The sequence below is a fragment of the Oculina patagonica genome, unplaced genomic scaffold (assembly GCF_052425735.1).
Source record: "Oculina patagonica isolate OP01 unplaced genomic scaffold, crgOcupat unplaced2, whole genome shotgun sequence".
NCBI classification, from domain to species: domain Eukaryota; kingdom Metazoa; phylum Cnidaria; class Anthozoa; order Scleractinia; family Oculinidae; genus Oculina; species Oculina patagonica.
The window spans coordinates 1,169,392-1,180,828 of NW_027558036.1; the positions used below are offsets into that span (position 1 = coordinate 1,169,392).

At 38.2% G+C, this 11,437-nt stretch overlaps 1 protein-coding gene across 1 annotated transcript in view; it reads left to right on the forward strand.

The window, feature by feature from the left end:
• LOC144640140 (uncharacterized) overlaps positions 1–6,319 on the forward strand; it is a 45,923-nt gene extending 39,604 nt beyond the window's left edge. The window contains exons 10-11 of the mRNA XM_078499351.1: positions 580–2,169; positions 2,639–6,319. Coding sequence (XP_078355477.1) covers positions 580–2,169; positions 2,639–3,042 — 1,994 coding nt within the window. The 3' untranslated portion in view covers positions 3,043–6,319. The remainder of the gene's footprint in view (positions 1–579; positions 2,170–2,638) is intronic.
• The last annotated feature ends 5,118 nt before the right edge of the window (positions 6,320–11,437 follow it).

An 11,437-nucleotide genomic window follows, 5' to 3' on the forward strand; every position in this document is an offset into this window, starting at 1 on the left:
TGAAAATTGTGTAAAAAGCGGATCATGCACTTAGTTAAAAACCTTTAAAAACTACAATAAAATATTACAAATAAAACTCGTCCAACGCTTTCCTAAATAAAAGTCTAGAATTAATGTTTCTTAAATTCAAAGGTAAAGAATTAAAAATCGAGGCACCTATAAAATAAAAACTACGGCGCGCAAAATCAAGTTTGACTTTGGGCAGTTTTGCTATTTTCCCGTTGTTTCTAGTGTTATGATGTAATCGTTCAAAGTAATGTTTAAACGGAGAACACACAGTTCCATTAAAACAATCAAAAACAAAAGAGCATGCTCTCTTTTGTAAAAAGTTGTTAATTGATAAAATTCGAAGATCACAACTTCGCAGACTGCACTTTGGGGAAATGAACCTACCTGTCGACAAATCTAATCAATCCTAGCGGTATGCAGGATGTTTGCCCCATTTAAACCAAGTTAAATAGACAGTGAGATAGCGCTCTCAAGTCTACTGTAGCTCAGTGGTTAAACGTCCGACTGGTGTTTTTATAGTATGTAATTAATTATATAATTTCTAATATATAGTTTCCACTTTTATTGTAGGAACAAATACAAGCATTTTTGCAGGATTCAGAGCCTGCAAATGCTTAGATGGATTTTTTCGGATTCATCTTTTTGAAGGTTGTAAACAGTGTGATCAGCCTGGACTGAAATGCGTAAATGACTATGCTACTCTTGAGTCTGGCTACTGGTGGAAATGGGGAAACAATACACACAAACTATTGTATGAAGAGTACACCATGAATCTCGTGAACATCACTCCTGTTGTAGGAAATTCTTCACGCAATTCTTCGCGTAACGGTTCCCTCATAGAGTACCCTTACGTCCTGCCTAAGACACATAGATGCCCAAGAAAGGAATCGTGCAGGGGAGATCTAGATTCTAAATGTGATGATGGTTATGAAGGTCCATTATGTGAGGTGTGCAGTGCTGGGTACTACAAGCAAATGCAAACATGCAAAACATGTCCAACAAAGACCTGGATGGCCGGCCAGCTGTCAATTGCAGCAGCTGTGATTGCGATTATTGTTGCACTCGTGGTGTGGACAAGCAAAAAGAAATGCAAGAAGAGTACTGGACGCTCTACAGTGGATATGATTCTTGGAAGACTGAAGATCGTAATAGGCTTTTACCAAGTAACGTTTGGTGTCCTGGAAGCATTTGCCTACATAAAGTGGCCAGAATCACTCGCGCTTATTGGGAAATATTCAGAACTGTTACAGCTGAACGTACTCCAGATGGCACCTATTCACTGCATACTACCAGGTTTGAAAGTCGATGCATTTGGAAGCTTGTTTGCCATTCTCGCTTTAAATGCTACCGCCATCACGATGTCTCTCGTTATCTACGGACTGAGAAAGCTCTTTCTGATGCGGAGCAGTTTAGATGAAAGAGATCTAGTGGTGAAAACTTCACAAGCGAAAGAACTAATCTACAGAAACTTGTTTTTTGTTCTTTACGTGACGTACCTGAGTACATGCTCTAAAGCAGCAAACGTGCTCCCCTTGGCTTGTCGGGAACTTTGTGACGACGAAAACGAAAAAGAATGTCCAAAGTTCCTCAAAGCAGATTACAACATAATATGCCATGGTCCAGAGTACAATCGTTTGGTCATCGTTGCATACTGTGCGGTTTTCTACATACTCCTTCTGCCAGCCGTATCGATGACAGTTCTTTGGAAACAAAGAAAGATGATTGGTGAAAGCGAAGCTGACAACGAAACATCTCACACACAGGAACAAAGCACCGAAGTTTTCAGGGGATTGCGATTCCTATTCGAGAATTATAATTCTCATTCGTGGTATTGGGAGTTTGTCGAGATGGTTCGGAAGGTTGTATTGACATCCGGTTTGATACTTGTGGGAGGAGAAAGCAGGGCCTATGTTGGACTTGCGTGTGTCATGTCAGGTCTCTATGGAATGCTCTTTGCATATGTCCACCCCATATTGGATAAATTCGAGAACAGGTTGATGCTGACATCCCTCGCGGTTACCTTCGTCAACCTCGGCATTGGAACTGTTAGCAAGATTCCCAAAGAAAACATACCCGCCTCAATAGACTCATACGTGGACAGCACCGTGTTTACGGTATTAGTCATCGGAGCTAACTCTTTGGTGATTGGACTTTTGGTGGGTAAGTGTCGCGGTCTGGACATGTTTAAAATTTTAACCTACAAAGGCAAATACCTCTTTTGTGGATGGGCGGGGGGGGGGGGGTGTGGGTATTTACTCTATGCCAATGTACTGCTGATGGTTTGTAGCCAAATATACCTTGTGGGTAAAAGTTTGAAAATGCATCAATCATCGGTCATTTTCAATGACGGTCATCGGCCCACGGAAGATTCGCTATATGAACAAGCCAGTCCCAGAAAGCGGTCCAATTATCTATACGAATACAATTTATCGTTTACACAGGACCCATATGGATAGCAGTTTTTATAAATGAAATGGTCATCCTGTATAAATATGTTTTAATTATTATTATTATTATTATTATTATTATTATTATTATTATTATTATTATTATTATTATTATTATTATTATTATTATCGTGTCCTCATTATTACTTGATTACTAATCCGTAGCTTCTTTTTCTTTGCAGTCCAGTACCTTCTACTAGTTTACCGCCACATAAAAGAGTGGCGCAAAAATCCACAATGGTCCTTCTCGTGTTGTTTGGCCATGCTGCTGCCTCTGAATGAGTTACAGGGCGAATTACGTGGATTGGTTGCCAGGAATGCTCTTAAGCAACAACTCCAAACGGGAAAGATAAACATGCCGTCGATTTCAAGCACTTTAAAAGACACCGGAGCTATGGAATTTAGCCTTGAGGAAATCGACGAAACTAACGTGAAGGAAACCCTGAATGGTGACAAGAAAGCCGGTACCAGAAGTGAGGTGACTAAAATAACAAAACCCAAACCTAGCACGATTTATCCTGAAAGTGACGTAGTCATTGCGGACATTCATGAGCCACCAAACGAAACATACGAGACCTCCTTTTGAGCAGTGTTAAAATGTTGCAAGGTATCACATGGATATCATTGCTTTTAAAGACGCCATAATTCTGTTTGTAAGAGGGGGGCGTAAACCTTTATTATAATCATTTCATCGGGCATTGTGGCGTATTTTGCGGGCTAAAATGGAGAATTCAGCGGGCTAAAATATATTTTCGCCCGCTGCGGTGGACCAATTAGACTAAAAAAAGTTATTAACGATCAGAACTGAAAACCATTCTGTTCGCGCCGTTTTCTTGCTGGCTGGCACAAGCTGGCATATTTTCAAGCTTCGTTTAATTTGAGTCGAGAAGCTTCAAAACTGTTTTTGAGCTTTATAACGACAAAATTTTTGAAGGACTGAACGGGAAAGCAAATTTTCAGTCTTCTCAGCTAGATGAAGAGGAATTACAGAAACTCAAAGAAGAATCCAGGCGGCGAAAAGAATGTAAGTTTGTCTTCGTCGAGCAAGACTCGCTCAGTTGAATTTCAGACATATTCCAAACTGCCAGTTCAGTTAACAGTACAATTAATTTTAACACTTCTAAATGACGACAATTTCTTTGCTGCCGATAGAATTCTGTAATTTCTTTTTCAAGCAAAGATTGTTTTGAGTAATTTTGCGGTTGTCTGCCAAGTTTTGTAAACTTTTAAACCTAGTTTTCAATCTGAAATTAACGCCGACTCGCAAGTCGGCAGTTTTTAAGATATCGCTTACTTTTTTTGGTTCCTTAACTTAATGCCCTCTGAAATGATCATAATAGTAATAGAGTTGATGTTCTTGGGCGTAAATATGTTTTTGGCCCTTCTCAGAGCTCATTCAAAAACGGGTCAAAAACATATTTACGCCCAAGAACATCAACTCTATTGTTATATTATGTTATTCTTCACTTAAAAAGAAGATACTAGTCGAATGATGTTAGCTGATGTAATTTGTAATTAGGAATTTGGTAGCGTTTTCAGACACTAACAAAAAATACGTACTCAGGATTAATAAAGTTATTAATAGTAAGAAATTTGGTAGTGACATTTATAAGTAGCAATTTGGTAGTGTTTTTAGTCTCTTGGCAAGAAAATACTAAGGTATATTAATGAAATTTATAATTAGGAATTTGGTAACGTTTTTTAGTCTCCTATCAAGAAAATGCCAAGGTCTAAGGTCTTAAATCACAAGATTCTCATGTTTTACAAAGTTATAAACAATAAATCATGAACTAAAATTACGGAGCACTAAAAATAATATTTCACTTCATAACAACAGTTATAATAAGGTATTTTGTAGTGGTTATAGCCACCAAACAAAAAATACTAAGGTCGTGATTTTATTTATGATCAAGAATTAAGTAATGTTTTAATCTCTAAACAAGAAGATTGTGAGGTTTTTATTTCATTTATAATCAAGAATTTGGTAGCGTTTTTAGTCTCTAAACAAGGTATACTAAGTTTTTCTTATTCCATTTATAATCAAGGATTTGGTAGTGTTTTAGTCTCTAAACAAGAAAATACAAAGGTCTTATGAAGTCACTTGTGATTAGGAATTTGGTAGTGTTTTTGACTATGGCACATTGTTGTATTTTGCGTCCTCAGATAGTTTTATTGTAGGATAAGTGACGTTCATTCAATTTTCTCGACAGACATGCTTACCCTTGCCCTCTAAACAAGAAGTTTGTGAGGTTTTTTATTTCATGTATAATCAGGAATTTGGTAGTGTTTAGTCTCTAAACAAGATATACAAGAATTTGGTAGTGTTTTCAGTCTTTAAACAAGAAATACTAAAGTTTATTACGTTATTTATAATCAAGAATTTGGTAGTGTTTTTAGTCCAAAACAAGAAAATACAAGGTCTTATGAAGTCACTTGTGATTAGGAATTTGGTAGTGTTTTTGACTGTGGCACATTGTTGTATTTTGTGTCCTCAGATAGTTTTATCAGTGTAGGATAAGTGACGTTCATTCAATTTTTTCGACAGACATGCTTGCCTTGCTGTGAAGCTTAATCAAATTTTAACGGCAAATTATTACAATTTTCTTTGGCGAGTCAAAATACAAATATTGGGAAAGATTTACAAACGCGAGCTTCGCACTGAACCGATTTATTATCCAACCGCTTTCTTGCATCAGAATTGTTTAAACTTTCTCAGTAAAATCGCCTGTGTCGATTTAGATTCTTCAGATAATTGTTGCAGAATTTTTTTTTTTTTTTCAGTGCAGGTTCATTTCAGTTTTGTGGAACATTTGCAGGAAACTTTCATTAAATGATTTGTTTAAAAGTAAATTGTGCGTTATTACGCAAACATTGTCTGACGGAGGAAACATGATTTTTATGCTTTACGATTTGGGGCATCTTCTGTAAGAATCTCCAGTTCACGACTAAGAAAGTATAAAGCACCGCCGTGCATCTGGTCAAAACAACGGAAGAGTGTTTCCATTCTAATTGTGCGTTATTACGCAAACATTGTCTGACGGAGGGAACATGATTTTTATGCTTTACAATTTGGGGCATCTTCTGTAAGAATCTCCAGTTCACGACTAAGAAAGTATAAAGCACCGCCGTGCATCTGGTCAAAACAACGGAAGAGTGTTTCCATTCTAATTGTGCGTTATTACGCAAACATTGTCTGACGGAGGGAACATGATTTTTATGCTTTACGATTTGGGGCATCTTCTGTAAGAATCTCCAGTTCACGACTAAGAAAGTATAAAGCACCGCCGTGCATCTGGTCAAAACAACGGAAGAGTGTTTCCATTCTACAAAAAAAAGTCCGGTTTAAATTTGATAGTTTACAATGCCGAATAAAACCGATGTTCTCAAAGTTTAAAAAGGCGTCTCCCGTAAACACTCGTTCGATTACACAAACCAATCGGAATACACTGCTTTTAGCAAAGGCAATGTGTGATCTTCCTGGTTCTAATTGAAAATTCCTCGAAAGACAGAATACGAAGAGAGCTTTTGGAATACGAGCTGGTAACCACTGGGTATCCAGCCAACCAAAAAGGTAATCTTGGCTGAGTATAACGTGCAAAATACGTATTTGCATCACGCGTGATTTGTACGCCATGGAATGGTGTTGGATAATAAATTTTCTTGAACAGCGGAGAGCCGTCTGACTATTAATATCACAGCACTTCTGATTAACCAAGCATGTTTGTCGTCGGAAAGGCTTTTAATTATGAGCAAGGTTTTATGTAATAGGGTAGAACATTACGTGTTGTTTAGAAAACACTGTAAAGTGGGTCATGTTTTGCTGGAGAAGGAAACATAAGCCTTTAATAAAGCCTTCCTTTTGACCTTTACTGGTGTCTCTGCTTCTCTCTTTATAACTCCCACTGACAGATTGGTCACATTCATTTTTGTCTCGAAGTATGTTTCATTTCTTTTTCAGGACCAAATTCTCCATTTTCATTACTTTTTACTGTGCGTGATAAGTTAATAGCAAGTCATTTTGTACTTGACACGGGGCCTTTCACACACAAATCTTGCGGCGAACCCCCAAAAAGTAGTATTACGTAGGAGATTTCACTATCACCTGGGTTGCACTCGTTTTTTTTTTTTCGAGAAGATGAAAAGCGGACGAAAGCTTGGTACGCCAGACGGAGCAAAAAGTAATTCAGATTGGCGATGGGAGAAGGACACTTGCTGTTGTTGTTGTTGTTGTTGTTGTTGTTGTTTCTGCCGTCTGAAACACAAAATATCTAGTAATTCCCCCTCTCCCCACTTCCAATGTTGTAACATTGTAAAGGGGGTAGGGGGATCTCTATTTCCCAGCATTGGTGACGAATTGTCGCGTTTTAAATGGTGTCCCAAGTACTTTTCTTTGAGATTGTGATTTTCATAAAGACGCGATAAAAATTAGCGATTCCCACGTGTATTTATTTTTTAGGCAGTCGCTATAGTACGTTTCAACCAATGACGTTCTCAATCAGTGTAGTTTACCACAAGTTTCAAGATCCTCGGGGAGGGGGATACTCAAACATGATTTGTTTTAATACGGGGAGGCTCAGTCCCGAGGTCGAAACCCCTTACTCTTTCATATACCATTTTTGACAGAAAAGGTAAGCCTTTCGTATACCTTCGATAGAAAATGGTACCCCTTTCAGATACCTAAAGAGAGGATACGGCATTTCTTTTCTTAATTTTTCACTTTCGCCTACAGTTTCGCTTACAGCTTTGTGTCCCCTTTTATAAAATTCCAGCCAAAAGATACCTCCCCGGAGCCCCCCAGTATAGTCCAATTTAAGAAGAGCCCCGTCCCGACCGGGTTCTTAAAGAGAATGTAACTCTAGTTGCAGAAAAAAGTAACCAATTAGATTAACGGAACAGAGCACCGGAATTAGCAGAGTAAACAATCCGCTGAGGAATGGCTAACAGAAAATGTCTGAATGTTTTGCAAATTGATGTAAAATGGGATTTAAACGAAATGCTTTTTGGTTCAGTGTATCAGGAACGGATGTGAAGCTTGATTTATTCCATTTCTGCCCAAGGAATCCCCTCCCCCTCTCTAAAAAAAATCTCAAACTCAAAAGTCCTTCCAAAAATAAGTGCTCCTACATATAAGGCTTATATTACCTTGAAGCTTTTGAAAGGAGGTAGCTTTTCCGATTTAAAGCTCTTACTATAGGTCTAGCTTGTTTTACATTATAATAAAAATACATGTAATAATAACTTTATTTAGTTGTCGTATGTGAATAACCGAGGGAGTTCCCACTACTAATAGGGGGCACCTGAACTAGCTAGAAAAAAAAATATTAAGCCATAAATTATATACAGAAATATTACATTAAAATACGAAAATCCTAACCCTAACCCCTGAAGTAAGCTTACATACAATTAGCTATTGCACATGTGACATCCCCATTGTCTATTAGTAACAAGGCCCTATCTGACGGCGTTATTATAGAGAATGCTCAGTGACCTGTCATGTTTGTTTAACGACTGTAGGACTTGTTTTGGGTTTCATTTCGTTATGTTTAGAAAGTTTTGTCATGTGGTATCACAAATGTTCCAGACACAGTATCCTAACTCAGAAACAAAAGATTTTTTAAAAGAAAAATTTCCTTCCGAAAATACCCCTCCCCCCCCCCCCCACATCATAACCCCCGTATATAAGCCCTCCACAAATAAGTCCACCTGAAAGTGATGTGGAGCAAGTACAAGCCCAGGGATTGCTTTTGAAATTTTGCAGTACTTTAGCAACAAGAAAAGTTAGTTGGAAGTAACAACTCAGCACAAATTATATTGCAAAAGAAAGTCAAGTTTATATTAAATAAACAAAAACGTAATTTTTCATTGCTCTTTCTTGAACAAAATATAGGAAATTAAAAGAAATACAATAAAGTTTGCATGATTACAGTCTCATGCTCCAGTTTCGTCTTTTTCAGAGTGTTCCAATGACGGTTGCTTCGATCGATCTGCCTAGCCAAAAAAGAAGATCGTATATTAATAATGTAGACTATATAGCTCAGATGTCTTCTATCGCACAAACACTCTTGGTCATGGTGCGGGTTTAGCAAATTACTCACAATCAAGAGAATGATCCTTCTAGGAAGTTTTTTTTTAACTTATCGCTTTGTGAGCAACCTCATACGATTGAGTTGTCAATGCCACTTCGCCATTGCAAAATTATGATTTTTCCTCCCTTGTGAAAACGTTTTGTTTCCCATTTTAATAAAATGTCGACGTCTACCGCGTTTTTACCGCCAAATTAAAGCGATATTGGATCACACTCTGCTTTAACCGTTTGGTGAATTCCATACAAGTCGACGCACTTGTAACAGAAAAAATTTCCCGGAGACCAGCCTCGTAACCCTGACTTTTCTTTCAAGTTCACTCGATTTGTTTAGCGCTTGTTCACGCCACTCAAAAGAACTTCATTACCAGGTTAAAATGTTTAGCCTAATAAGCACTTCGGTTAGCCTAATTTGCACTCTTGTTAGCCTGATTAACAACCCTGTTATAGCGGCCTTCACACGACAAACTAAAGTTGGCAAACTCAAGTTGGTGTGTGTGAACGGCACAACAACAGTTGGCAAACAAGTTGGCAAACTGTTGGTGAGAAAAAAAGAGACAAGTTCCATTTTGTCACCAACAGTTGGCCAACTTGTTTGCCATTGTTGCGTAGTTCACACACACATCAACTCGAGTTTTCTAACACGAATTGGCCAATAGTTTGTCGTGTGAAGGCCGCTTAATTAGCCTGTTAACCGTTAGCATTCATTTGTAGGGGTAACACATATTTTTTTTTTCTTTTGAGCGTGTAAAGGACCGCTAACCACTCGATTTAGCACCAAATGGTAGCACCGCAACCCGTTCCCAGTACTTTGCCTTCGCTCACGAAAGCAGGAGAACGTACCATAAAACGCAGTCCATAAAGTCCCTCTACGATTTTAAACACTTATTTTAATTATATAATAAAATTGAACGCTAAAAAATTAGAACGACGTTTCGACCCTTCGACGGTCATTTTCAAGTGAGGTGTTAGAATAAAATTACATGCGTAAATATAGTAAAAGCGCTAAAATATGTACATACAAACAATAGACAATAAGAATAAAAAGGCTAAAAATGGCTAAAAAATAACTTTGTGCGAATGGCATGCATAGTTGTAAAAGATATAATTAAAAACGTAAAGCAAGCGAATAAGACGACGAGAATAAGAACATTAAAATACCTAAAAATGTCTAAACAAATAATTTCGCGCGGAGCGAGTCACTCTGTTTGTTAAGTTTCGGTTTCAGAAGTCTAATAAAACGCATTTCAAAAATCAAACAGTCAAGCTTGCTTTGGCACTTCCTTAAAATCTTAAAATTCTTCTCGATGTTGTGTGGCTCCTTTCCATGTTGTTCTTTCACGTGATGTCCGATAGACGATCCTTTGTGTTCTTCGATGCGCTGGTGCAAGTGTCGACAAGAATAGCCGACGTAATCTGCATCACACAGATCACACTTATAATAATAAACAGCGCTTTGTTGGTTTACGATGGCCGGTTTCTGTTCCTTCACTTAAATTGTGTCTTTATTTGATCTTACGGCCGGTGTAAACTGGACGGATTTCGGTGTCCGCTGAGATCGCTCAGTTGTCTGCGTACTGAGTTTGCTGCTTTTTAATCCTTGTACGGCAAAACGACTCTAATAGGAACTTCTCGCTGACAAGGGACCTGCTGTTGTTGAGTCTTTCTCCAAATCATTTTGTTGCATTTTTCGTTGACGAACTGAGCGTGCGACAGCTGACGCAAACACGTATCACCATGCCTGCGCGCATAAACATAAAGTAACTTGCAAAATGATATTGTAAAAAAAAATATAAAAAAGTGTCATAAATGGTTGTAAAAACATACGTTTCGGGTGTATAACTCTTCTTCAGTGTTAGAGAGTGAACGGTTAAACTGACGCAATTGAAATTTAGGACGACAAATAGAAGCGCGTGCGTGTGTATAGAATAGCGCGCGTATACATGCAACTCACAGTTGAAATGAAGCTGAAGATGATATTCAGTCCGTTTGGCTAAACAGTTCCTACCTGGAAAATAATGGGGAGTACTCTATATAATGTCCTATAAGAGGGAGGCTCCGCCCGAAAGGGGTACCTTTTTCAGGCTTCAGGTATAAAAAAGGGTAGGAATTTCACAAGTTTAGGTATATGAAAGAGTAGGGAAATCTGCCATTATGATATTCTAAAAAGGCTTTTACATTAAATATTTCAAGTAGACACAACTTATGGTTGTATCGTCTTAATTTATAAAGCGCTGCATAAAAATGCCAAGAAAAATTCCTGTTGAAGGCATATGTCATGTCGTGTAGGTATATGAAAGGGGTACTGTTTTCCAATAAAAGGTATACGAAACTGGTACTTTTTCTATCAAAATGGTATATAAAAGGGTAAAGGGTTGGACCTCCGGGCGGAGCCTCCCCATATAAAACTTTTTCAAGTACCCCCCCCCCTGGGGGGGAGCTACTTTATACGTTAGATGTTTGTTCTAAATCTTGTACCTGGACATCAGAAATACTGCGACCCGTGGATTTGAAATGGACCACAGGAAACCCAGGAGTGTTGTTGCGCACCTCGCAAACTGAATGTTCGCTAAAACGACTCAGGACTAAATAAGACTAATAAGTCTTCGTTCTGTTTCACCAATAAAAAGAAGTGGGGAATTGCCGATAGAAAACGCAGTAAAAAAGATTATTGGAATGGCAGGTGATATGAATATGGTCACGAATGGCCATTAAGTCAAGCGACAAAGGTTTGTTTCGAACGTCTGTTTTGGAACAGTTTTGCTTCATCAATCAAAGGGCGTGAAAAAGAAAATCACTAAATGACTGACGATTGACGGGCAGTTTCTCTTTGGTGCCCAGCCTTTTCCGAAATGTGACAGTTCTCTGACCCAGTCCCACCTCAACTATTTCATATCCA